The 26,725-nt window shown below is 40.8% G+C and overlaps 1 protein-coding gene across 1 annotated transcript in view; it reads left to right on the top strand.

Annotated features, from left to right (window-relative positions):
- FMN1 (formin 1) overlaps positions 1–26,725 on the top strand; it is a 266,553-nt gene that overhangs the window by 90,928 nt on the left and 148,900 nt on the right. The window contains exon 6 of the mRNA XM_060262294.1: positions 14,526–14,613. Within this exon, the coding sequence (XP_060118277.1) occupies positions 14,526–14,613 (88 nt within the window). The remainder of the gene's footprint in view (positions 1–14,525; positions 14,614–26,725) is intronic.

Raw genomic sequence — 26,725 nt, 5'->3', positions numbered from 1 at the left:
GTGGTTGTGAGGATCTCCTGACTTTGTTGGGGGAATTAGTTAGGAGACCCAAACAAGCAAGAGGGGGCAACAAGCAGGATCTCCAGCTATGCTTACGGGAATTTTTCCCTCAGTCAAACTCTCAAATGAATCAGACCTTAATTAATGAAATGGTTTTTATTAATAAAAGTTAAAGAAATAAAAATAAAAATGTATCAATTGAAGAGCACTCTAAACACACAAACAAGTTCAGAAAATAAAGGTAGTAGCTTATAGAGACAAGAAGATGAGCAAAACAAACCAGTGTTCAACTCAAGTGTACCCAACCTTGTAGCTGGAGGTGTAAGTCAGTGGACGTCTAAACACATACACATCATCTCTTGGATAGAGCGTGGTTAATATAACTTTGAGCAGTAATGTAATTGCTGCTCGAACAATGCTGTGATAATGTGAATGAAACAATGTATTTGAACCAGGGAAGCTTCATAACTTTCCCATGTAATGTTCATGTGAAAATGTCTATTATGTTTGGTGACCTCTAACAGACATAGCAAGAAACTATTACAAAGGGGTGTTATGGGATTAAAATGATTTTGACTATAGATTCACATAGGATAAACCAAGTAAGGGAAAGTCAGGCAAAGTGGAGGAATGGGTGAGTTGTACTGCCTTTTTTGGAAATTAATCTTTGGCATTGATGGATTTAAAAGAGGGGGGAAGAGAACTGCCAAAAACCAGACCTTTGTATCTTTAGGATTAGTTTCCCAGACAAGCCTCTGGCCAGTATTTGATGATTCCATGTGATTGTAGGACCTATTTTGATCCTTTTTGCAGACCAGGTAAAAGTCTAGAGGAGTGACCCTGTGAGATGTTGAGAAAGAAGGTTGTCTGCCATCCCCTTGTCCAAGGTACCAAACTAGTCCTTCGAGGGAGGAGGGGTCCAGGCTTAACACCTCACATGACATGCAGACAAGAGGACCTTAACTTGTCCTGAATATCTCCCTGTTCCCCTTGTTAACGTCCGGCCTGATGAAACCTGATCTTATTGTTTTGTCATATTTTATTGGTCCTAAAGAAAAGTGTTACATGACTTTTGTGAATAGAACAAATTACATTTGTCCAATATTAGTGTTGTTGCTTTGCAGGGCAAACAGCTATCGCTCCATATCCTCAAGCTATGTTTTGTCCTAGGTTGACAATGTGGACTGTATTAGAGACCTCTTCCTTGCCATTTTCCCACTGAACTGGGGAGTACGATTAATTATAGCATCCACCACAGTTCTGCTGATTCTGTTTTTCTTTCCTGATTCTTTGATTTGCTAAGTTAGATTACTTTCACTAGTTTCACACATGCTGAATAATACCCTTCCAGTCCACTTTTGATCCATTTTGCAATGGGAAAATCCACTTGCAAATGATTGCTAAAGTTCTATGAAACTGTATTACTCACTATGTGTGAAAGCACCTATTTGCCCTTTTCCAAAGAGATGTGAGATTCTAGATATTGGCAGTACCTTAGAATGGGGGTGCTTGGGAGCATAAGGATGCAGAACCCTCTCTCCACTGCACTGACAGAGCCAGTGAAGTATCTCTTTTCCATATTTCATTTGAAATGTTCTAATTGTAAATTGGATTTTAATTTTATACCAGAAATAAAACAAGTATCGAATTATTTCATTATTAGCTTAATGGTATCATGTGCATTTCTTCTCATAACTTGCAAGATGCATCAGGGCAGAAAAATAACTGCTACATAGTTAGATATTTAATAATTCATTTTAGAATAGAAGTGTAACCTTCCAATTTCAGAAGCTTATTGGTAAAGCCAGTTTGGTATAGTGGTTGTGTACAGACTCTTATCTGGGTGAACTGGGTTTGATTCCCCACTCCTGCTGGAATGGCCTTGGGTTAGCCATAGCTATCACAGGAGTTGTTCCTTGGAAGAGCAGCTGCTGTGAGAGCCCTCTCACCCCCACCCACCTCACAGGGTTTCTGTTGTGGTGAATGAAGATATAGGAGATTGTAAGCCGCTCTGAGTTTCTGATTCAGATAGAAGGGCAGGGTATAAATTTGCAGTCTTCTTCTTCTTATGTGTGTGTATGCATTCATGTATGAGCATATTGTTTATTTAGACACTTTTTACATATATTGACAGATTATGTTCAGTATATCATTTTTTTTGTTTGAAGTTCATGTATTTTTGAAGAAGTGTAATGGTTAACAGAAGGTTCTCTGGGGGAGATTTGGCTTGGCAGTAGTACTTGAGAAAAAGATCTAGTCTTAGTAGACTATACACTGAACAGTGGAATGCAGTACCTAAAAAGGCAAATGCAGTCTTGGGCTGCATCAGTAGAAGGATAGTGTCCAGATCACACAAAGTGATGGTATCATTTTACTCCACTCTGCTTAATTTATTAGTGTGTTCAGATACACCTAAATAACATGCTTTGCAACTGGATTTTTACTGTGTAAGAATAGCAAAATCCACTTGCAACCAGTCACCATGTGAACACACTCTATGTTTCTGTTTCTCTGTACATAGAAACAGGTTTAATTGAAATTCAGAGTTTCTTCCATATGACTGTATGGGTTCAAGCTATAAATACTCTACTCCAAAAACTTCACTGTTGTCTTCAATGTCTTAAAAATACTATGGTGATGGCCATTGGGTTAGATCAGGGGTTCCCAGTGTGGTGTCTGTGGGTGCCAGGGTTTGGTTTGTAGAAAAAGCCCAGCAGGAACTCATTTGCATATTAGGCCACACCTCTGACATCACCATTGATTCACACGGCTTTAAAAAGAAAAAAACCAGCAGGGACTTATTTGCATATTAGGCCACACCCCCGATGTCAAACCAACTGGAATTGCATTCCTGTGCATTCATGCTAAAAAAAAGCCCTGGTGAGTGCCATAATGCCTGTCAATAATAATAATAATAATAAGACGACATTGGATTTATATTCCGCCCTGCACTCGAGTCTCAGAGCGGCTCACAATCTCCTTTATCTCCCTCCCCACAAAAGACACCCTGTGAGGTGGGTGGGGCTGAGAGGACTCTCACAGCAGCTGCCCTTTCAAGGACAACCTCTGCCAGAGCTATGGCTGACCCAAGGCCGTGCCAGCAGGTGCAAGTGAAGGAGTGGGGAATCAAACCTGGTTCTCCCAGATAAGAGTCCGCACACTTAACCACTACACCAAACTGGCATGCACCCGGTGTTTTTGGAAAGAGGACAGAGCTATGAGGGCATTTCCCCAGCAGGGCTTCTGAATGGCCACTGACGATCCAATTTGCTGGGCAAATTAAAAGAACATTGTTTCAATGGCAGCTGCCGCCACAAGGCTAGTTTTATTCTCTTTCCCTCCTCTTTCCCAGTGCACTTTTAAAATATTGTCTCTCTTCTCCTTGCACTAAGGCTTCTTTTGTGTGTTTGACTGAGCCTCCTGTGGTGGCCATATTTGTCAGTGTATTGAGTCCTCCTTCCACAGCATGACAGAAGCACGAAGAAGCAGGTGGATCTACAGTGACAGTATCTGACAGGTCAGGTCAGATCAACCTTGTGAGTGAGCTGGTTCTGGCTGGACTGTTACCAGGGGAAAGCACCTGCTGAAGTCAGCAACTGTATGGACTGCTGTGATTGGCTGTACTGTATATATTAAGGACTACTGTGCCAGACAGTATTTCTCTCAGTCGAGAGTTGGTTCCTGGCGTAGCACTTTGTCACTCAGTTTAATGTTATTCATCGCACTAGTTGTATTGTATATAGTTTGTAAATACACTACTTTTATACTAGGTGCTGGTGTGTGGCTCAACTTCTTCCCAGAGTATACTCTTGGACAGTTCTCTGTTTTGCACTCTGCACATGCACCACCAATAGGGTTATGGGCCCAGTCTGGTTCCACTGCGCAGAGGTTATTTGAGAGCTGTCAGGACGCTGTGGTGGAGCCGGAGGCGAGAGACGCCGTGGAGGACAGTGCTGAGGAATTCCAGCTATCTCTTTCGGAGAGCGAGGGGGAGGACGGCAGCCAGCTGTCTGGTGGAGTCGGAGTGATGGCTCAACAACAGTTTGCCGTGATGGTGGAGAAGCTCACGTCTACCAACTACGCTGTGTGGAGTTTGAGGATGGAACACTTCCTAAAGCGTGAGGGTCTGTGGACTTACGTGAGTAACCCCCCTGCTGTGTTAACTCCAAATGAGACTGTCTTAGCAGAGAAAGCACTTGCAAACATTGTGCTGTGTGTCGGGGACAACCAGCTTATCTATGTGAGAGGCAAGGACTCTGCAAAGCCTGCGTGGGTCGCTCTGAGTGGAGTGTATGTGAGAACTACTGCCAGCTCCCTGATGGCCTTGATGCGCAGGATGTTCCGCACTTTGATGCCAGCTGGTGGGTGTGTGAGACAGTATATTAAGAGCCTGACCGACTGCTTTGTCGAGTTGGAGACCCGGGGGAAAGTGATTGCGGATGATGACAGAGTCTACATATTGTTATCTTCCCTCCCGCCGGAGTTTTCTCCACTCATTACTTCGCTGGAGACGGTGGATGTGGCTGCTTTGACGATGGATTACGTCTGTGCCCATCTATATGACTTCCAGGAGAGAGTGGCTGCTGTTATCCATCCAGGAATGTCAGCTGGTGAGCGTTTATATGGAGGAGCGTCTGGAGAAGCATCTGGTGGAGTGCCGGTCCGTGCTTCTGGTAGGCAGCCAAAGATGGAGGCAGAGCCGAGAGCGTTGGCTGTGAGGCGTTGCTACCGGTGTGGGTCTGCATCTCACCTCTTGCGTGCCTGTCCTGAGGCTGGAAGGCAGAGATGACGGAGGCAGAGGAGTCAGAATTCCACAAGCAACAGTCAGGAGCAAGCTCGGCTGGTTACATCATCTGCAGCGTGTGCTGGGTCGCTGTGGATACTTGACTCAGGAGCTACGAGTCATCTATGCAATGAGAGAGGTTTGTTGCGGGACTCTAAAGATTTCAAACTCTCCCACGTGCGGCTGGCCGATGGGTCAACGGCTGCTGTGCAGTGTGAAGGAGTTGTTAATTTTCCTTCATTGAGCTGTAAATTAAGGGATGTATTATGTGTACCCTCTCTGAGGTCTAATTTACTGAGTGTCAGTGCTCTAAATGATCAAGGGCTTGATGTACTGTTCACTCGGAAATACTGTAAGATACTTGGAGGAGGGGGGAAGTTGCTGGCTACTGGCCACAGGGTAGACAATGTTTATATGCTGGGGAGTGAGTCTGTCAGGGCTGCTCAGGTAACAAATGTGCCTGAACATGACAGGTGTGTGCATTTACTCCACCGCAGGCTAGGGCACTGCGGCTTCCATGCTATAAATAAGGCCCTGTCTTTGCTGCCAGATTTAAAAGTAAAGCCATGTGAATGCTTTTTGGATTGCCAGGTGTGCAAAAAAGTTAAAAGCAAAGCCTGTACTGTAGCAAAGCAGAGCTCCATGGTGGAAGATGCTGGTCTACCGTTTACATATTGGGCTGAGGCTATGCAGTCTGCTGCCTATATTTGTAATAGAGTGGACAAAAGCCACAAATGATATCCCCTACAGAAGGTTGTTTGGGAAACTGCCTAATTTGGGGTTTCTGAAGGTGTTTGGTACCCAAGCATGGGTGAATATACCTTTAAAACACCGGAGGAAGGGAGGTGATCGGGCTAAATGTTTAACTTTCCTGGGCTATGAGCCAGGTACGAAATCTTATCGCTTTTGTAATAAGAAGGCTAAGATAACATACAGCCGGTCAGCAAACTTTAATGAGCACTGCAGCTGGAAAAAACTGCACGGCTCAGAAAGTGAAAGTGTTGTTTTACTGCCATGCTCAGAGGGCAGCTCTGAGGCAGAGCAATGGGAGGTAAAACTAGAACCTGAATCTCCAGCTCAGGAGGTGGCTTCAGGAGGGAGTGAGCCCAGTACTAGTCAGGGGCCACGGGTATCCTCCAGAATAAGCAAGGGTATTCCTCCTGAGAGATATGGATTTCCAGAAGTCAATCTTGTAAGTGTGCCTGACCCTGACTCCTATCAGGAGGTGTTAAAGCTGGAGAGCGAAGAGAGGCAGGCATAGTTTACAGCAAGGGAGAGAGAGTATGACTCCCTGCTGAATCACAGTGACTCTGAGACTGATTGTCTGAACTCTTTACTAAACCAGGACTGGTGTGTGAAACAAGTTCCTGGGTTTGGGGGAGGTTGGCAAAGTGCAGATCTGATGAAAACGCTGCTGACTTATTCACAAAGTGTCTGAATGTAAATGAACACTGTAGAGTTGTGAAATTATTGGGCATGCTATGTTTGTCGGACTAGGAGGTGTGTCAGTGTATTGAGTCCTCCTTCCAGACAGTATTTCTCTCAGTCGAGAGTTGGTTCCTGGCGTAGCACTTTGTCACTCAGTTTAATGTTATTCACCGCACTAGTTGTATTGTATATAGTTTGTAAATACACTACTTTTATAGTAGGTGCTGGTGTGTGGCTCAACGTCTTCCCAGAGTATACTCTTGAACAGTTCTCTGTTTTGCACTCTGCACATGCACCACCAATAATATTGTGGTTTTGCCTGACACTCTGTATCAGAATTCCAGAGGTGCCCGCAGGCTCAACAAGGTTGGGGATAAGGTTGCCAGGTCCCTCCTGGTCACTGGCAGGAGAGGGGGTGGGTAGGATTTCCAGATCCAGGTTGGGAAACTCCTGGGGATTTGGGGATGGAAGACGGGGCAAACAGGGAACTCAAGGGGTACAATGCTGTAGAGTTCACCCTCCAAAGTATCCATTTTCTCCATGCAACTGATCTCTGAAGCCTGGAGGTGGGCTGTAATTCAAAGGGGTTAACCAAATCCCACCAGGATGCTGGCACCCCTAGTTGGGGACTCCTGGAATAGATGAAGCCTTAAAATAGGAGCCACCTGTACTGGGCAGGTTGGACTTGCATTGCTCCTCCACCATGCTGTTTCTGAATTGCCATGGGTAAATGTATGAACTAGGGCTTTGTCCCACCATGAAGCAAGTAGTTCTTTTCAAAATAATTTTTAATACCACACAATATGCCATGATTTGTTGCTTGCTTCTTATCCTGTTCAAAACTGAGATGCTCAAGGCAGGAGTCAAGTTATTGCAGCTGGATCCAATGATACTATATTATTGATGTTGTCAGGGCTTTTTTGTAGTAGAAACTTCTTTGAATATTAGGCCACACATCCCTGATGTAGCCAGTCCTCCTGGAGCTTATAGTAGGCCCTGTACTAAGAGCCCTGTAAGCTCTTGGAGGATTGGCTGCATCAGTTCTTGCTACAAAGAAAGCCCTGGGTGTTGTTCAAGTGAAGGCTGAGGGTGAACTGAGGCCTTAATACTACTACAAGGAGATGAATGTGCAAGCCCAGCCCTTCCAGGAGCAGGCTACTGGGTCCTAATTGTGCTATACCTGGATACAACTGCAAGTAGTGTGTTGAGGTGGTGCTTCATGGTTTTGTGAGGGTTGAGGAGACAGCTCAAGAGAGATCTTAGATGCTACAGCAGTCTCTTGGGTGGATGGTTCAGAGTACAAGTCAGAGGAAAAGGGTTGTATCCCTAGGTAAGAAAGATTACCGTATTTAGGCTCCTGGGATTCTTCTGGAACATCGAAGGAGGTTCCTTGAGGCATGTCAGCTGCCTCCTTCCATAGCGGTGTTGGATGCTAAGTTCCTTTCTCATCTGAGTCTTTATCTGATGAGGATTCCATACTCCAGATGCAGAATTCAGAAAAATCACACTTTAAAATTCCAGCTGCTGGAATGGCCTTGGGTTAGATATAGCTCTCGCAGAGGTTGTGCTTGAATGAGCAGTTGCTTGTGAGAGTTCTCTCAGCCCCATCCACCTCACAGGGAGTCTGTTGTGGGGGGAGAAGATATAGGCGATTGTAAGCCGCTCTGAGACTCTGATTCAGAGAGGAGGGCATGGTATAAATCTACAGTCTTATTCTTATAAAATGGTCCAGCTGTCATATGTGTCATGGTATATTGGTGGTAGGATGATCAGGGGCCTGGAGATCAAACTCTATGAGAAAAGGCTGATGGACTTGGAAATGTTCAGTCTGAAGGAGAGGAGGTTAAAGGGGGACATGATTGCTCTCTTTATGTATTTGAAGGGCTATCACTTAGAGCAGGGGTTCCCAACCCCCAGGCCATGGACCAGAACCAGTCCATGGCCTGTTAGCAACCAGGCCGTGAGTTGTATAATTATTTCATTATATATTACAATGTAGTAATAATAATAAGACGACATTGGATTTATATCCTGCCCTCCACTCTGATTTTCCGAGTCTCAGAGAGGCTCACAATCTCCTGTACCTTCCTCCCACACAAAAGATACCTTGTGAGGTGGGTGTGGCTGAGAGAGCTCTCCCCAGAAGCTGCCCTTTCAAGGACAACTCTGCGAGAGCTATGACTAGCCCAAGGCCATTCCAGTAGCTGCAAGTGGAGGAGTGGGGAATCAAACCCAGTTCTCCCAGATAAGAGTCCACAACTTAACCACCACACCAAACTAATAGAAATAAAGTGCACAATTGTATCATCCCGAAACTATTCCCCCCCCCCCCATCTGTGGAAAAATTGTCTTCCACAAACCAGTCCCTGGAGCCAAAAAAGTTGGGGACCGCTGACTTAGAGGAGGACAGGGAGCTGTTCCTATTGACAGCAGAGGATAGGCCTTGCGATAATGGGTTTAAATGAAGGGTGGCAAGGTACCAACTGGATATTAGGAAAAACTTTTTTTACAATAAAAGTTGTTCAACAGTGGAGCCAACTACCAAGGGAATCATAGAATCATAGAGTTGGAAGGTACCTTCAGGATCATCTAGTCCAACCCACAATGCAGGAACTTCACAAATACCTCCCCCACACACACATACATCCCCAGTAACCCTTGCTCCATGCCCAGAAGATGGCAAAAACCTCCAGGATCCCTTGACAATCTGGCCTGGAGAAAAATTGCCACAAGAACTAAGCATTGATGCAACCCTTCCTACCCTCCTTCTCATGATCTGCCTAATTCACAGAATCATGCAACCAAATGAAACGTACCACTCTGTTGGTTGCAACTTCATTCCTCTGTGTAGCCTACTGTATATTTTCACCTAATTCACAGAATCAGCATTGCTGTCAGATGGCCATCTAGCCTCTGCTTAAGAACCTCCAAGGAAGGAGAGCCCACCACCTCCCTAGGAAACCTGTTCCACTGAGGAACTGCTCTGACTGTCAGGAAGTTCTTCCTAATGTTTAGCTGGAAACTGTTTTGATTTAATTTCAACCCGTTGGTTGTGGTCCAACCTTCTGGGGCCACAGAAAACAACTCCACACCATCCTCTTTATGACAGCCGTTCAAGTACTTGCAGATGGTTACCATATCACCTCTCAGACATCTCCACTCCAGGCTAAACATACTCAGTTCCTTCAGCCATTCCTCATAGGACTTGGTTCCAAGATCCCTCACCATCTTCATTGCTCTCTTCCAGACATGTTCTGGTTTGTCTATATTTTTCTTAAATTGTGGTGCCAAGAACTGAACACAATACTCTAGGTCAGGTCTAACCAGAGCACAGTAAAGCAATACCATGCTTCATGTGATCTGGACACTATAATTCTGTTGATACAGCCCCCAACTGAATTTGCTTTTTTTAGCCACCACATCGCACGGCTGACTCATGTTCAGTGTATGGTCCATTAAGACTCCTAGATCCTTTTCACACATGCTACTGCCAAGACAAGTTCCCCCATCCTATAATTATGCATTTGATTTCTCTAAATGCAGAACTTTACATTTATCCCTGTTAAAATTCATTTTGTTTGTTTTAGCCCTGTTTTCCAGCCTGTCAAGATCATCCTGTGTCCTGACTCTGTCTTCTAATGTATTTGCAACCCCTCTCAATTTAGTATCATCTGCAAATTTAATAAGCATTCCCTCTATCCCTTCATCCAAATCATTTATAAAGAGCTGCACTGGCTTCCTGTTGTGTTCCGAATTCGTTTCAAGGTGTTGGTATTGACCTTTAAAGCCCTTTATGGTCAGGGACCTGTCTATCTGCGGGACCGCCTTTCTCCGTATATCCCCCAGAGAGCACTGCATTCAGGGACGAAAAATCTACTGTCCATCCCAGGACCAAAAGAAGCCAGGTTGCGTGTGACACGAACCAGGGCTTTCTCGGTGGCAGCACCAGAACTCTGGAACGCTCTCCCGGAGGCCATAAGGGCCCTGTGGGATCTGCCTACGTTCCACAGGGCCTGTAAGACCGAATTGTTTTGACAGGCCTTCGATATCTAACTGAGAGAGAGCTGCCACTGGACATCATATAGAGCACCAAGTAGAGTACTGGTGGTCACCACCGAATTTTCAGAATCGCCTATATTGTACTGTATTAACACAGCACCATGAAATGGTTTTAAATAATTTAAATATGTAATTATGTTTTATTGGTTTTAATGGTAGTAATGTAATGTTGTGAGCCGCCCTGAGTCCGCTTGCGGAGAGGGCGGGATATAAGCTTAATGTAATAAATAAATAAACAAAACAGGCCTCAGGAGGTAGTGAGCTCCCCCTCACTGGCAGTCTGGCTGGATGAACACTTTTTGGGGATGCTATAGGCTGATTCTGCATTGAACAGGGGGTTGGATTAGATAGCCTGTATGGCCTCTTCCAACTCTGATTCTATGGTATATGTAATCTAGAGCAATAAACACCCATATATACATGCCTGGTAATCTCAGCCTTCCAGATCATGTTTTTGAATGGTTAATGTTTTTGGATGGTTGGGGAGGGACGGTGGCTCAGTGGTAGAGCATCTGCTTGGTAAGCAGAAGGTCCCAGGTTCAATCCCTGGCATCTCCAAAAAAGGGTCCAGGCAAATAGGTTTGAAAATCCTCAGCTTGAGACCCTGGAGAGCCGCTGCCAGTCTGAGAAGACAATACTGACTTTGATGGACCAAGGGTCTGATTCAGTATAAGGCAGCTTCATATGTTCATGTTCAATGGTTGTCTGCCATTTAGACATTATATACTTATTAAGAGAAATACTGATGTTTTTCTCTTTAGTCAGAGTGTAAGCTCTGCTACCTTCATGGTAAAGAATAGCTATATTCAGACATGTAGCATGAATACAAGCAGTTTTAGTAAGCTATCATATGCATTCATGCTGGTGCCATTATGCTTCCCTCCTACAAGGAAAAGGGCTAAATGTCAGGTAATTCGTGTCATCTGCATGATCTAAATAAGACTCCATCAATCATTTTTGGCTCTTTAGTGCTATGATTATCATATCAAAGACTGAGAATAACATTAAAGATAATGACTTTTCTGTTGTCCATTATCTCTAACTGGCTTCATGTAATTATTAGCACATGTTCTCTTTTACAATGAGTGTCAATATTTTGAATGAGGAGCATTTTTAAAAGAAGATATATCTGTCATCAGGTGTTCTGCTTATTTTGTAATTGTGATATACTAAAAATTGCAACATTTCTGTTCCTTGAAAATCTGGTTTCATCATTTTGGGTTAGATTGGTGTAACAATATCCTAATCCTTAATTGATTTACATATGAGTAAAAGTCAATGACTTTAATTGATGAGATCATTGTATAAGTCTAGGGATAACTATGAAATGCATTTGAACTTTACAGCATTCCCAGTCACTCCCAAATTTTACCTGTCTGTCTGTCTGTCACCTATCTATCATCTATCTATGTTTATTTTGTAGGCTATTAAGTACTTTAGCACATTTGTTTGAAAGGAAGACTCATTGATTTTAATTGAACTTGTCTTATGGCCAATTTGTTAAGCATATATTTTTGCATATACATTTTCCTGGTCCTGGATCAAAATGTGCTCTTTGTAAACCCATCATATGAACAATTTCTTGCAGGTACCACCCATGGGGTTTTATTATCCAAGTTATTATCCAACTCATTTCAGTGCTATGAGATCATGGCTCTTGATAGTTAGAAACTATTCACCTCAATATGTGATGAAATCACAAAACAAATAGGGGTCCATCTACACTGATACTTACGAAGTGTTAGACATGCTGATTCAATGCACCTAGTGCTCACAAGCCACATTGGAACTGTGTTTGGAAATGGGCTTATCATGAAAGATGCAAAATTTTAGGTGGAAAATTCCAGAGAAATAACCACTTTCTTATTTCCAACATCCATTTCCATGCTTCATGTTACAAAAAAATTAGTTCCGGTTTATAGAATAGGATGGTGGAGGGAGTGTTATTTTTAATGCTTTCCTTATATGCTTAAATGTCTGGCACTAAGTGTGACAATTCCCATATTTGCACCAAGGAAAAAGAAAGCCTGGGAAAATAGCATTTATATTCTGGTTACAAGGTCAGGAAATGTTCTATTGTTTTTGTTATATATTTAGAAACCAGAAAAGAGACAGACAGTTGGCTGCCATGTCTGTTGCTTAGACATTCTCTGCTGGCTGTTAACTGCTTACATAGTACTGTCATCAGTGTGCAAAATACATCTTTCCGGTACAAGTGGATATATTTCATGCAGTCTGTCTGCAAGGTGCTTTTTTTGGTAACTGCAGTGTGGCAAGAGGGAAGAAAGTGCTTTATCAAGCTGCACATGGCTGTGTGTCATAAAGACTTGATTTAGTGGCTGTTAAATACTAGGTTTGATACATGAGGAGACACTGATCAAGATGATCACAACTCTTTATTAGTGATTACAGCATAGTAAGCATGAACTGAACTAACTCTAAGGGGCCAATGGGGTCAACTATATACCCCTTGGGTTCCCACACTGACACGCTATAGGCCAGTTTGAACCAGCCAGGGACCCATGATTGGTCGGAGGAGTGCAGGAACTAGGATCCTGTTCCCTATTGTTCATATAGTCCCAAGCTTGGCCGCTAGCTTGAATGAGCTGCTGCAGGAGCGCACAAAACCCCAGACACAACAGGCAGCAAGACTAAGCAGAAGTACTCTGAAGTAAATTCCATTTTATTCAGTGGGTCCCATTTTATCCAGGTGAATGTTCTTAGGATTGCCACCATGATGTCTTTTTTGTATCCTTGGAAGTAAAGTATTGTAAATGTTTTCCAAATTAAAAAAAAATGGACAGAAACCTTTAAAATGTAGGGCACTGTTGAGCCAAACTTAAGTACTTTTGTCCCATTGATTTCAGTGGGAGAGAATTAAGCAAATGCTAAGGGCTCCTCTTAAAATCAGTAAGACTGAAAGTTATTAAATATTTTGATTAATATTTTTCTTCTTTCTATTACAACCTTTCCAAAATTAACCATCTGAGAATGTCACATGTGCTGGAAAAATGATTTTCTCTTTCTAAGGATATTATACAAGCAGTTCCAAAGCACATTAGGCATTGGTTTCTAAATCTAAGGCAAAAAGTTCAATGTTTAGGTGTACAGTGAATGTAGACTGTTGGTGGATTTTGAGGAGAGATCCCTGAGAATTTGTGATGACAAGCCTATATCCCTGGTAAGCATGCCTATATATACTAGTGTGTCCCAGGTGGCTTTTATTTTTCCTTTTTTCCTTTCCCGTCTCCCCCCTTTATTTCTTTTTTTTTTTTTACAATTACCTTGGAATCCAATGAGAAATATACTAGATTTCAGTCATGTAGAGACTTTGTTTGTTTTAGTCCAGCCTTTTCAGATAGTAAGAGCCTAGTCTGGTCATTTATAATGATGACCATATGTACTTCTTCGCATGAAAGGCTATAATCATAAAGCTCATTTTGTTCTGAAGTGAACTTTCACTATTTTGAAATTATGTAATATTTAGGCTGTTTGCAGTTTATAATGAAGCACAGAGAGGGAAAGTTGTGTGAGCTCACCTGATCATACCTACAATTTTCAGAGGCATCATGGTATGATGGTTTAAAATGTCATATTACCAGTATGAGGTATAGTCTGGAAAGGTTTTACCTCAAACTAAGCATGCCTAATAGGGTTTATGACAGCCTATGAATTTTACCCTGAAAAGGGTCAACCTCAAGGTCAGTGAATGCTATACAAATTGCACCCTACTTAAGCCTATAATTATTCCTATTAGAAGCTAATCTGCTGCCAGGTTCATCAAATAATATGTATTACTGTGTTTAACATTTATTGCATGGTACTTTAAAAAAAATTCCCTGTTTTATAACAGAATGAAGAAATCCATAAATTATGTTTATTCTGAAGATGTATGTTTTGGGGAATCTAAGGGAATCTAATTGTGAGAATTAAATTGAAAATTGGCTAAGGTACAGGCAAAGTTAAGTCCCATTGACCATGTGTTTAAATCTCTCCAAATGACATTGGTGGTTGCATAATGCCCATAGATTTTGTTTCTCTGTGTTATATACATTGTGTCATGAAAATGTGACTATTTTTATTAAGTCCCTTTCCCATAGGGCATTACACAAATATTAACATTTTTATCTTGAAAGAGAAAGGAAAAGAGAATAAGCACAATTGGGCCATGTGGCATTTAATTTAGAAATGTGACTGTTAGCACTAATTAATGATTATAATTGTTTGTACAAAATTAAACACTATTTAATTACAGATTATCAAACTGTTGGATGGAAAAAGGTCTCAAACTGTAGGAATTTTGATATCCAGTTTGCATTTGGAGATGAAGGATATACAACAAGGTGAGTGTATATTTACAAATTAATCTCAACCCTAGAGTAATTAAATATATGTTCAGATAGTTGTTCTATGCCCCATACAATGTGTTGGATCATACAATCTAAGGATGCAAAGACTGCAGATCTTTCCTGTGTCACCCCTTCCCCCCTTCTAATGTTTATGTTTTTGAAACCTTCTTTGGAGGTTTTTAAACAGAGGCTAGATGGCCATCTGACAGCAATGAAGATCCTGTGAATATAGGGGGAGGTGTTTGTGAGTTTCCTGCATTGTGCAGGGGGTTGGACTAGGTGACCCTAGAAGTCCCTTCCAACTCTATGATTTTATGACACTAGATGAGAGTAGTCCTGTCAAATTGTAAGATCCTGAAATTTATTTATAGTAGTAGTTGGTGATGTTCTGGGAGTGAGTTCAGCACTAGAAGAACTGAAGTTCTTGTGCCCAGCATAGGTTGTATCCAGAGGTAATGATGATTTGTCATTACAGGAATGAGCCTTCAAAGTCCTCAACCTTGTGCATTCCTCCTATCCTTGCATATGGCTCAGGGATTGAAGTCTTCCTAATTTGCGACAAATAAAGTTTTCATGATGTCTAAATCACAAACTGCAATTTGTTCTTTTGCCGAACATGGTTCCAAGTCCTTGTGTTTGGTTTGGATGTCACTATAAACGGTGGTCTGTGGTGAACCAGAAAATCTTCTGTCTATGAACTACAGAAATTAGAGAAGAAACCCAAGGACTTCCGAGTCTAGCTCTGCACGTACAGTAGGCCCTCTTGGCTTGCCATACTTGAATTTAATCTCTTAACAAGAACAGTTTCGCTCTCTAGTTCAATTTAATGCTTCCAGTTCAATTTAATGCTAACTTCATGTGAATGCCATTGTCTTAGAACTGGTGGCCATTATTCAGTATATAAGACAGCTACTGATAGAGGCTTCATATCTAGAAATAGGCCAGTGAAACTTTTCATAGCATGGAGATCAATAACATCATCTTGTAAATAAGATCCCATTATTCTTCTATTAAAGAGATAGGGTTCCCCCTCCCCTCCAGGCCACTGGCACCCCAGCTGCAATTGTTCAAAATATAAAAATAAAAAGGTAAAAGATACTATTCTAAAATATGTTTAAATAAGGATTTATTAATTATAGAAATATAGGATCATGGACTGATTCCTAGATAAATATTTGTTGTCAACAATTCCTGTTATTATGGATGGTTGCTTAATGAATCTATGCATTTGTAACTGATTTTTTTTGTTTTGTGTAAGCACAAGGGCCCCCCTTTCATAATATTAAATATTTTTAATTGTTGGTAAGATTGATCTTTATGTATATTCTTGCTATTGTTCTCCCTCTGCCCACACAAATATATTTGCTGATTTGGTGTTGAGCTGCTGCTGACTAGCTTTGAAAACATCAGCATCTGTAGGAAATGAAGAAGAATATAGGAACAAATGTTGCCAAGACCTCCCAAAGTCTTGCGCTGTAACTAGAAAACAAAGTCATCATGCTAAAGAGTACATATTTTCAGGCAGTTGGATTTTTCATATATACCTAGATTGTGGCTGTTCTTCACCACCATTCGCTTAACTTGTGGGGGGTTTCAATGCAGATATAGGATCATCCTGTTGCCCCCAAAATAACTACTACAAAATTAAGTGATTCCTTATTTCAAAGGACAGCACAGTAGCTTGAACTTACACCTGAGACGATAAATATAATGTGGGTCTCTGTAGACAATCCTAGAATTGGGTTACACAATGAAGTTTAAGAAAAAAAATGATAACAATAAAATTATGATATAACATTCAGGTGGCATCACCACCAAGTCAGTGTGGTGTGTCAAAGTTTTAGAATAGGATTTGGGAGACCCAGGTTCAAATCCCCCAAGTCTATTATGTGTGACCTTGGACCAGTCACATACTTTCAGCCTAATCTACCTCAAAGAATTGTTGTAAAGAAAAAATGAAAGCAAAAAGAACAATGAAAGTTGCTTTGGGTGTAAATGAAGTAAATAAATAAATGTTTCCTCTAGAATAATTAATTACATAGACTTTAGCTCAGTTATGCATATTTTCCATATTTTCTTGTTCCTGGTGTTTCTCATGAATCTGTTGTACTCTTTAATTTTTCTAGCTCCAAGTTCCTTACTATTGTTTCACTCTTCTTGTTTGAGTCCTTGATTAAGGCAAGTGTACTACAACTGAATGTAGAAATAGCTCCATTTTACATTTCATTGTATACTTAACTTCTCATAGACAATATATTTCTCCCTTCCATTGCAGTAGACTCAGAGGTAAGTTGTTGGCAAAATGACAGTATAATGCCATGACTTAAACAATGCAGTGCCTGGGGAAAAACTGGGATTGCATCTAATGCTGAAGTTTGTACTATGAAAATCTGACAGTAAAGGAGACTGTAAAAGAGAAGAGATGGGGAAGAATGTAGTGCTTCTTGAGGACATAGCGTTTGTGTGTATGAGAGATTTCTGCCCTCCGTCATCACCAAGCCCTGTAACTGGTGTGCTTTTTCAAGCAGTGAGAGTATATGTTGCTCAAGTGTCTGGTGCACAGATGTTTCAGTTTGCATTTGATTAGTAGCCAACAAATTGAAGACTGCCACATTTGTGGAAGAAATCGGGCACAGATGTTTCTCAGGAGAGGGTTACATCTGCCATTACAGAAAGAGGTGAATCAGTGCTACACAATATTTACTGGCCAACAGGCAACAAGAGATGAACCCTCCAGTCAGCCTTCTAGCTTGTTTTGACCTGTTAATTAGAAGAAAAATGTTTCCATGCAAAGCTAAAATAAGATTTTGTCTCAGAGAAGAAAACACACTAGTTTGCAGTACTGCTTCTTTATAGGCCCATATCATAAAATCCATAACTGTTTGATATCAAGTTGGTTTTTACTATTATATAACTTCATTGAAGTATAGGAATGACCATGGAGGTGTCTTACATTAAAAAATAATAGTTGTGCCTGGCAGCTGCGAAATGTAACCCATAGTAAATTCTAAAATGGTACCAAGTATTTGGAAAATTTTAAGAAGTAATTATGATAAATGAGTTGTCAGTGTAACTTCCAGTAGACTATGGTTGTGTTAATCCAAAGGTCAGGAAACAGGGATTTCTTTTATTGTTTCATCTTAGTTTGATGTAAGATAGATATAGACAGTCTTCTGATCTCACCTCCAACCAGGGGCATAAACTATGGGGGGCAGTGGGGCTCAAGCCCCCCCTTTCCCAGAGGGGGCAGTCCCTCCCACTCAGACTGCCAGGTAGCATTATGAAGCTGGTTATGCTGTCAGGTTCTCAAGTTCAGTCAGTCAGTGTGGCTTGTCTTTGTAGGAATTTAATAAGTTCCCAAGAGGCACAGGACTGGTTTGTTTGTTTGTTTTCATAAATATAAGCGGGGGAGGGGACCTCCAATGGATAATACTGACGAAACAACAAGAGAGAAAAGAGGAAGGGAATGGTCAATCCGTCTAGCCAGGCCTCGGATTCAGTGGGAGCTCACAGGAGTGCAGCTCCTGAACCTTTCTCAGAGTTCCTCCTCCTCCTTCTGAGAGTTCCACCTCCTTGTCCATTGAATAGTAGGTGCAGCTGCATAACAATCCCTGGATGAGCTCCACCACCTATTTTTCTACAAATCGACCCCTGCATCTAGCAATCAGGAAGTCTCAGTGTATTTCCTGTAGGCTGCAACACAAACTCTGATGTACATGCAGCTAGATTTGAATCCAGTAGCATCTTAGGGACCAAGAAGATTCTGGAGGTATAAGCTTTTGAGAATCAAAGCTCCATCCAAAACCTTGTTGGTCTCTAAGGTGTTACTGGACTCACATCTAGCTGTTCTACTGCAGGCTGTCACAGTTTCCCTCTGGAACAATCTGATCAAGAGAATTATGGTTCCAAGTGAAAGCTCAGGTTCCTCAAGAAATACCTTCTAAGCTAAAAGCACATAAAATATCCAGAAGTTAACATAAATCCATTGATTACTACAACTAGGGAATGGTAACCTGGGGAATCAGGTGTGTAACCTGACTGGACAAAGAAGAGGGGATAAATGGTTCAGAGAATATCTTGACAGCAGCCCTACAAAGGCCTTTACCAAGCCCTGCTTCCCGAAATTTCCAATTGCTGAGCCTGCACTTTGCAGTTTTACAAACTTTATAAATCAAGATACCTCTAACACAGGAGATTTTTTTCCTTACCAGTTTTTGGAATAAAATTGCAATGGCCCTCTTAAGCCTTTGACAACATATTGACCTCTGAAGGCTTCACACAAAAGAGTTTTTGGCAGTGCTCTTTATCCAGAAAGCACGTAACAGCTACAATATATGTGTGTGAATGCCAATACATTTTTACAAGTGAATTGCTGAATTTTGCAATTGATGGCTAAATGCAAATTAAAAACTATCTTTAATATAGTGTTTTTGAAACTTTCCTCTTTTGTGCTTATGGATGTTGTGTCCATGTAATACAGGGCATGCCCTACTACTCAATTCAAAAGTTGGGAAACAATTCCCTTTAAAAGTTATGTATTTTGTTCTGGATAATTTGCAACATATGGTTTTTGTGAATCTGCCTACAGGCACTAAGTTTGATGTGGTTAGGCTTACATGAGTTACCCAAAGTTTTGCACAGGGCTTCAAACAGCAGTTTAGTTCTTCAGACCTTCTGTCATATTTATATCCTGGCTGCATTTCTTCCCCATAAATCTTTAACGTTTTTAATCATCAAATAGGAAAAGTTTTCTTTGGAAGAATTTTTGGCTGACATCCTTAAATTTAAATCTGACCATGTATGAATGCATCTGTAATCTCAGTTTCATTTTGATTTTATCTCCAATGTTTAAATTTTTATATTCTGTGTATTTTCACTCGCAACTGTTTATGCTATTAAAGGTTTGGTATGGAAGAATTTATGCTTTTGATCCAAAATACAATCTGCTCAAAAAAAATATCTAAAATAAGGGCAGGATCAGTTGAAGATTTTGCCCATGCAGGATTTTTCTTTTAATTGCAAAATAATTTATATATTTTTGGATTAATCTGGTTGGTGCTTCAGATTTAATTTCTTTTAAAAATTGCTAATATTTCCCTCTAGTAATGGGACTAGTGTGAAAATGTAAAAAGTATGATACTTTAATCACTTCATTTGGAATTAGTATTTCATTTATATGTCATATCAGCTGCTTATAATAGGTTATATTTTACCATAGGTAATTTACAAAAAAAATTGGAGTACACAGTAGTTAACCCTGTCTTTATAGATAAGGGTCATTTTAAAAGTATATACAATATGTTGAACTTTTCAATTCTGGTTTAATTCAAACCCATTTTCTAGCTAAATCTTTTTAAAACTATGAATGTCTATATTTTTATGCCCTATTGTATACCCTTAATTCATACCTTAAATCTTTTCAGTACTTTTTTCTTGGCATAATTTGAATGAAAATTGAGAAGATGGAAAGTATGTACTTTCAGTGAAAGTGCAAAACAAACAGAAAAGCAACTCTTCTATTTTTAGATTTTTTTTTTTACTAACACTGAGTAAAGTTTATAATTCACACACTGCTGCCTTCGTGTGTAATGTAGTTGGCAAGTATTTTTATGTATGCCTGTTAGTTTGAATGCATGATGCTGATCTGTTTTTTGTCCTTGTTGACGGTTATTATATCTTAATGGGTGCAACACTGCGCTAATTATCCTTATGTATATAAATTCTTCTTATTGTGAGCAGACACCATAGGGCCACATAAAAATGTTTGCCTCAATTTTCCTACTAAAAAGGAGTTCAGAAACCAGACTTGGCCCAGTAACAGATTTTTTAAAGGTAGAGGAACCCAATAAAATTACCAGCTTCTCACAGCATGTGTCTATTTCCTTTTGACATATTGTGAGGTGTAGCTGAGATATTCTAACCAAATTGACTGTGTAAAGAGGACAAGTTAGTAGAAAGCAAGATTAAATGTAAAACAAATTCTTTGGTTCTTTTAGGATGCTAGATTTGGGGAGTAGAGGCCTAACTACTATTGTTTCATCATAGTGAATACAGATATAATTTCAGTAGGAAATTAAGTCTCTCCCAGTAATATCAGCAGGGCTTAGCTTTCGCAGCATGAATGCCTTTTTAAAAAGTAAATAGATTTTTTAAAAAGAAACCAAAATGATGTATTGTGTCCCTGATCCTTAATTACTCATTATTATGCAATGTTTAAATTCAATTGCTGTAAAGTTGGAGACGGGGTAGAGCCTAGGGAGGACTAGGTTTGGGGGAGGGAGAGGTCTCAGCAGCCATTTTCCCTAGGGGACGCCAAATGAAACAGAGAAGTTATGTGTTGGCGGAAGACACATAATTGTAATTCAGTTGTTGTAATTCTGGGAAATCTCCATTTATCACAATATGCTTATATGTTCCATATGTGTAGTTACAATGTGACAACCTGAACATGTGAAAACATTAGTATCTATCTGGATGTACTAGGTCCCCAGAAAGCTTTGGCTGTTACTATATCCAACCAATATCTCCAATTGTGTTCTAATGTGGGAAATGATGAGGCAGTGGACCATGGAAATACATTATGGAAATCAATGCTAACTGACAAAGTTAAGCTAACCCTCAGTATCACATTATTATGGAACTAAATGAAGGGGAAATCATCGTTGTAAAAATACTGCAGATTACAGAAGGTAAAATATACAGCATAAAAAGTTATAAACAAAATCAATAACCACACACAAAAAAAGTAAGAACCATGACCATGTTATTTCTTTATGTATTAAAATACTGGGTTTGCTTTTCATCATACCAACTTCTTCCCAACTGCCTTTGCATCCAAACTAGGGAGAGAATAATAATTGACAGACAAAATTGTAAAGCATTTTAAATGTCACTGGTCCTTTTAAAGGAATTAATTAGCCTGCCACAGAGAAAATTTACTAGCCTGCTGGTTAATTTCACAATGTAAAATCATGAGGTTAGAGGCAGAAGGAGAGAAACCTTATTACTTTTAAATAATTATTTAAAGATGTGAGCCTTGCTACTTCCACATATCATGGAACAAAATCTGAACAAGAGCTTTTACAATCTCTCTAAATTGTGAATAGTCATGCCTCCTCTTATAGGTAAGGAAAAATATGCTGCCAAAATTAAAAGATATCATATAACAGCTAGAAAGCACTCAGTGGACACATAAGAATTGTTGGGGCCCTAACCTAGAGTTAATGTTATTAATATTTTTATTACCATTTTAATTTAAGCAAACAATTTATATTTAAGATGCAAGGGTGAACTGAAATTGTATGCCTAACAAAGTTACCTTTGTGGATCTTAATAAAATAATTGTTTTCAGAAGAAATGGAAGCTTTTCAGGAATTTCCGTACCATTACATATAAAATCTCATTATTTATTGACAGTAGAAATCTGTTTCAGAGTATGCTGAGGCTCTTCCATTTAAATTAATTTTTCAAAATAATCTGCATGCATTACCTAAATTCAATTGCATCTATTATTAAATAGTTTCAGTATTAAAATTGGGTTGCTGCTAGGAATCAGTCCTCTATCAATTTTTCAAGGAAAACTAGCAACTAGCAATTTTTCAAGGAAAACTAGCAACAAATGAAAAAAACACTCATATATAATGCTGCTTCTCTCTGCAAACAAATGCTCTTAGAATCATAGACTTGTAGAGTTGGAAGGGACCTCCATGGTCCAATGCCCTGCACAATGCAGGAAATTCACAAATACTTCCCCCCTATACACACGCCCAGTGACCCACGACATGCGACCCTTGCCCACCCTGGATACCTAAAACATGTAAAGATTATGTCAATGAGTCACTAGTGTCCATTATAAATCAATCATTGACCCTAAGCACCTTTCCTTGTGCCCTAAAACATATGGTATCCAACCATTACATTTAAAAACACAAACAAAAATGATGTGGCCAGTTACCTCTCCAATTTGTTCTTCTTGGGCAAAGCAACTCCAAGCCTTCCTGGATAAATCATACGTTCTAGACAGGGGTGTTGAACTCATGAGGGCCGGATCTGACATAAATGTGACCTTGTTGGGCTGGGCCATGTATGTCATAAAATGTAATGCCAGGTAGGGGAAATATAAACTTTATAAACAAACACACACACTCACCCTACTCCACCTCACTGGCTTGTTATTCCTCATCTAAATAGTTCACATTGCTTTCCTACTGAGAAAGACTACACCATGAAGGCATGAATACAGTGAAAGGCGGAGGCAAACCAGTTGCACCAAAGAGAGTTCTGGCATAACAAGCCAACAAAACTAACTAGCTAACTAACTCTCTGTCTCGCTCTCTGTAGCAAGGCATAAAGCTCATACCTTGAATAAAACTTTGTTGGCCTTAAAGGTGCTTTGTATTTCTCCCTGAGATTGAGGGAACTGGGCAAAGGAAGCTCTTTCCCCCATCCCCAGGGGAAGAGGAGGAGTAGGAGTCTCAGCCAATAGAAGGAAAAGAGGCTTGGCTCAGCAGCTCTGCTGTGCAATTGAGAGAACCTGGCAAAGCAAGCTCTCCCCCCCCCCTTCCCTTCCCAAGGGAAGAGACTTAGCCAATGGAGAAAATAGAGGCTTTGCTCTGTAGCTCCTGTGTAATTGAGCAAGAGTAGCAAAGCATGTTGTGATAGAGGAAGCAAGAGAGGGAGAAGGAAACAGACAACAGTGAGTTGTTTGCAGGCTTAATAGGAGCCTTCTGGAGGCCTGAGTCAACCCCTGGGCTACATGTTTTACACCCCTGTTCTAGACCCCTTTCAGCTTGATTTCAGGCTGGGTTATGGGAAATAGATATTACTGTTGGTTCTAGTAGTGACCTATATCTAAATCTAAATAAAGGCTATGTTTCTCTGTTGCTTTTACTAGTCTTAGCAGCAGCCTTTGACACAGTGGACTTTGCCATCCTCTTGTGACATTTGGAGATGTTCTCTGGATTGGTTTGAATAATTTCTTATGGGCAGAACTCAGAAGATTGCTGTGGGGGACAAGTTTTCTACAGTGTAGGACCTGCCTTGTGAGATCCCATGCTATTCAATCTCTTTGTGAAGCCCTTTGGAGAAAGAATTCATTAGTTTGGAATAGGGTGCCATCAGTGTGCAGATGACATCAGCTCTACATTTATTTATCCAAACTATCTTGTGATGCTTTCAGGGGCGTAGCCAGGATTTTTTCTTCAGAGGTCAAATAAATAAGTTGGAAGGCACCCCCTCATGCATCCCATGTGGTCTCACACATTCCCAGTCAGCCAGACCTCCCCATCCTGTGCCAGGCCCATAGTTATGGATGGGCTGATGAGGGTGGAAGCCCTTCCATGAATGCACCCAGCATCTCTCAGAGCCAGCAGGAGAGAAGGGAGAGGGGCAGCCATTGAACAGCCTCACTGAAACTCCCTGCTTTCACAGCTGGCTTATCAAACCCTGTGAAGCAGGAAGGGAGGGATAGCCACTGCTACCTCCCTGCTCCTGCTAAGTCTACCCTCCATCCCAAGCCAGCAGGTTAACCACTGTACTAAACTGCCCCCAATTTGCAGCAGGCTTCTGGCTGTAAAGGTCTGCAGTGAAGGCTTGACGTGGCACAAAAAATAAAATAATTAAAAGAGGTTTTCTTGTGAACCAGCTAGATGGGGAGCCTGTGCTGGATGGGAAGTTGGGGGCCTTGACAGCAAGTCAGGGGGCCAGGGCCCAGGGGACCCCGTTGTAACTAGAGGCCTGGATGTTATAGACTCTCTGAACTAATGCCTGATTACTGTAGTTGAATGGTTAAGGGTAAACCAGCTGAAACGGAATTCTGACAAGATGATGTTTATTGGGAAGGCTGAGGTCGTGAAGAAAATGGAGCTCCCTACTTCTGGTGCGGTCCAGTTGCCTCTTGCTGACTCAGTTAAAATCTGTTGGGTGATTATGGGTCCAACTTGTCAGAATGGGCTCCTGACAATGGTCCTGAATGCTACTGAATGTTATCGATGCTAAAAGTGTGGTTGTATTTGTTTGATCAACTGAATATTTTTATTGTATTTTTATTGCTTATGAATTATGTTTTGGTTGTATTTTCATTGCTTATGAGTTATTCACATATTCATGTATTCATATATAGTAGTATAGTCTGGTGTGTATCATGAACAACAGATATATCTATAAGACTTGTATTTCACTGTTCTGTATACTTAATCCTTCTGACGTGAGACTATTCCAACTAAGCGGCTCAGAATAGGGAAATGTGACCCTTAGAGAGTTGCTGGTTTATCATGTCTCCCTGGAAACAGAAGCCGGAAACAAGGGAGAGTAGCTTTGGACTGGAATGTGAAACCTTGACTAACCCAAAATATTATGAACCTGAGAACTCTGAACTTGAGCCCGCCTTTGGCGGGGGAGGGCGGGATATAAAATTAAAGTTATTATTATTATTATTAACTGCATCACCTGTATGGGTGAGCATATGGCCGACGCTTCACAGTCTGTACTGGCTGCCTATAGAGTACCGGGTCTTAGTTTTGACTTTTAAAGCCTTGCACAGCCTGGGACCAACATACCTGCGGGACCGTCTCTCCCCATATATGCCCAGAGGTCACTTAGTTCAACCTCCCAAGATCTTTTGACCGTTCCCAGCCCAAGAGATGCCCATCTTGCCTCTACCAGGGCCAGGGCTTTTTTGATCCTGGCTCCAACCTGGTGGAATCAGCTCCCTATGGAGATCCAGGACCTACCTGGTTTGTTAGCCTTTTGTAGAGCCTGTAAAACGGAGCTGTTCCGCCAGGCTTTTGGATGAGGCAATGGGCTTCCATTTGTTAGATTGGTTGACCTCCCCTGCTGTACCATCATGTCATACCATCATCAGTGCCAAAAAAAAATTATGCTATTAATATAGCATTCATCACTATTTAGACTGTTTGTTACTGATGGAAGTCAGTGGGTTATGTAACTTCATAATATATGGTATGTAAAGTGTTGACTCGATTCTGAGCTCAATGCTGTAACTGATTTTATTATGATTTTAGCTGCTTTGATTGTTTTATTATTGCATATTTGATCTACTCTGTCCTGAGCCCCCATGGGGGAATGGGTGGAATATAAATAAACTAATAATAATTTTAAAAAGAATAACAATAATAATATATATTTTTGGAGCTGGAATAGTGCACTCAGAATTCTGGCACATAAGGCTGGGACCATTAGGTTATCTGTATATACATTAGTTAAGTTTCATTGTAATTCAGTCCTTGCAGGGGAATGCTTTCTTGTAATAAGTGTTTGCTTTGCTGATTTATTTCAAATAAAGCTTTTTCTGCATTCATCCTGAGAAGTTCTCTTGAGTGCTACTCACTGCAAAATCTTCCAAAACTTTATTGTTGAAGAAGCAAGCTGATGCAGCTGCATAAAAGGTCGTTTTTACAATTCCACTTAGCTCAGAACATGGCTCCCTACCTTGACTCAGCTGACCTGGCCACATGGATCCATGCTAGACTATTATAATGCTTGAAGCTAGACTATTGTAATGCAGTCTATGTGGGCCTGCCCTTAAACTGCAACCTGAAAACTATAATTAATTCAGGATACCACAGCTCAGCTCCTATTGGACTTTGCATACTACTCTGTGACAATCATCCTCGAAAGTCCTGTTTCTCTTCCAGGGCTTTGAACCAATCCTTGTGATTTTGGCCTCATGCAAATTCAAGTGATTCTCAGCCAGTCAGAACTCCACTGGATGGGAAAGAGTGAGCCAGGATAAGAGTGTCAGCTTAGCTAGGCTTTTGTTTGGCTTTTAGTTAGGGTTTGGAGTCTGCTTATGGAACAATACAAAAGTTTGTTTCTGTGAGACAAATAAGCATCCTGTTAGGGACCTACATTCCTAACTTATTTGTTCAGATTCTGTGCACAGGAACTCTATGTGGTGAAAGAGCAACCTTGAACCTGTTGAGGTGACCAGTCTGATGAAAAGAGAATCAAATATATGATTTACTTGAGGTTACTTGTAACTAGGGATGGCCACAAACCAAAACATGAACCATGAACCAGGCTGGTCCATATTTCACAAACCACCAGTTCATGAAAATGTGCCTCCAGCAAACCATCCCCAAACCTT

This window comes from Heteronotia binoei, chromosome 21, assembly GCF_032191835.1.
Source record: "Heteronotia binoei isolate CCM8104 ecotype False Entrance Well chromosome 21, APGP_CSIRO_Hbin_v1, whole genome shotgun sequence".
Lineage (NCBI taxonomy): Eukaryota > Metazoa > Chordata > Lepidosauria > Squamata > Gekkonidae > Heteronotia > Heteronotia binoei.
The sequence above is the reverse complement of the archived record's forward strand: the minus strand, read 5'-3'. Positions and strand labels throughout refer to the sequence as shown.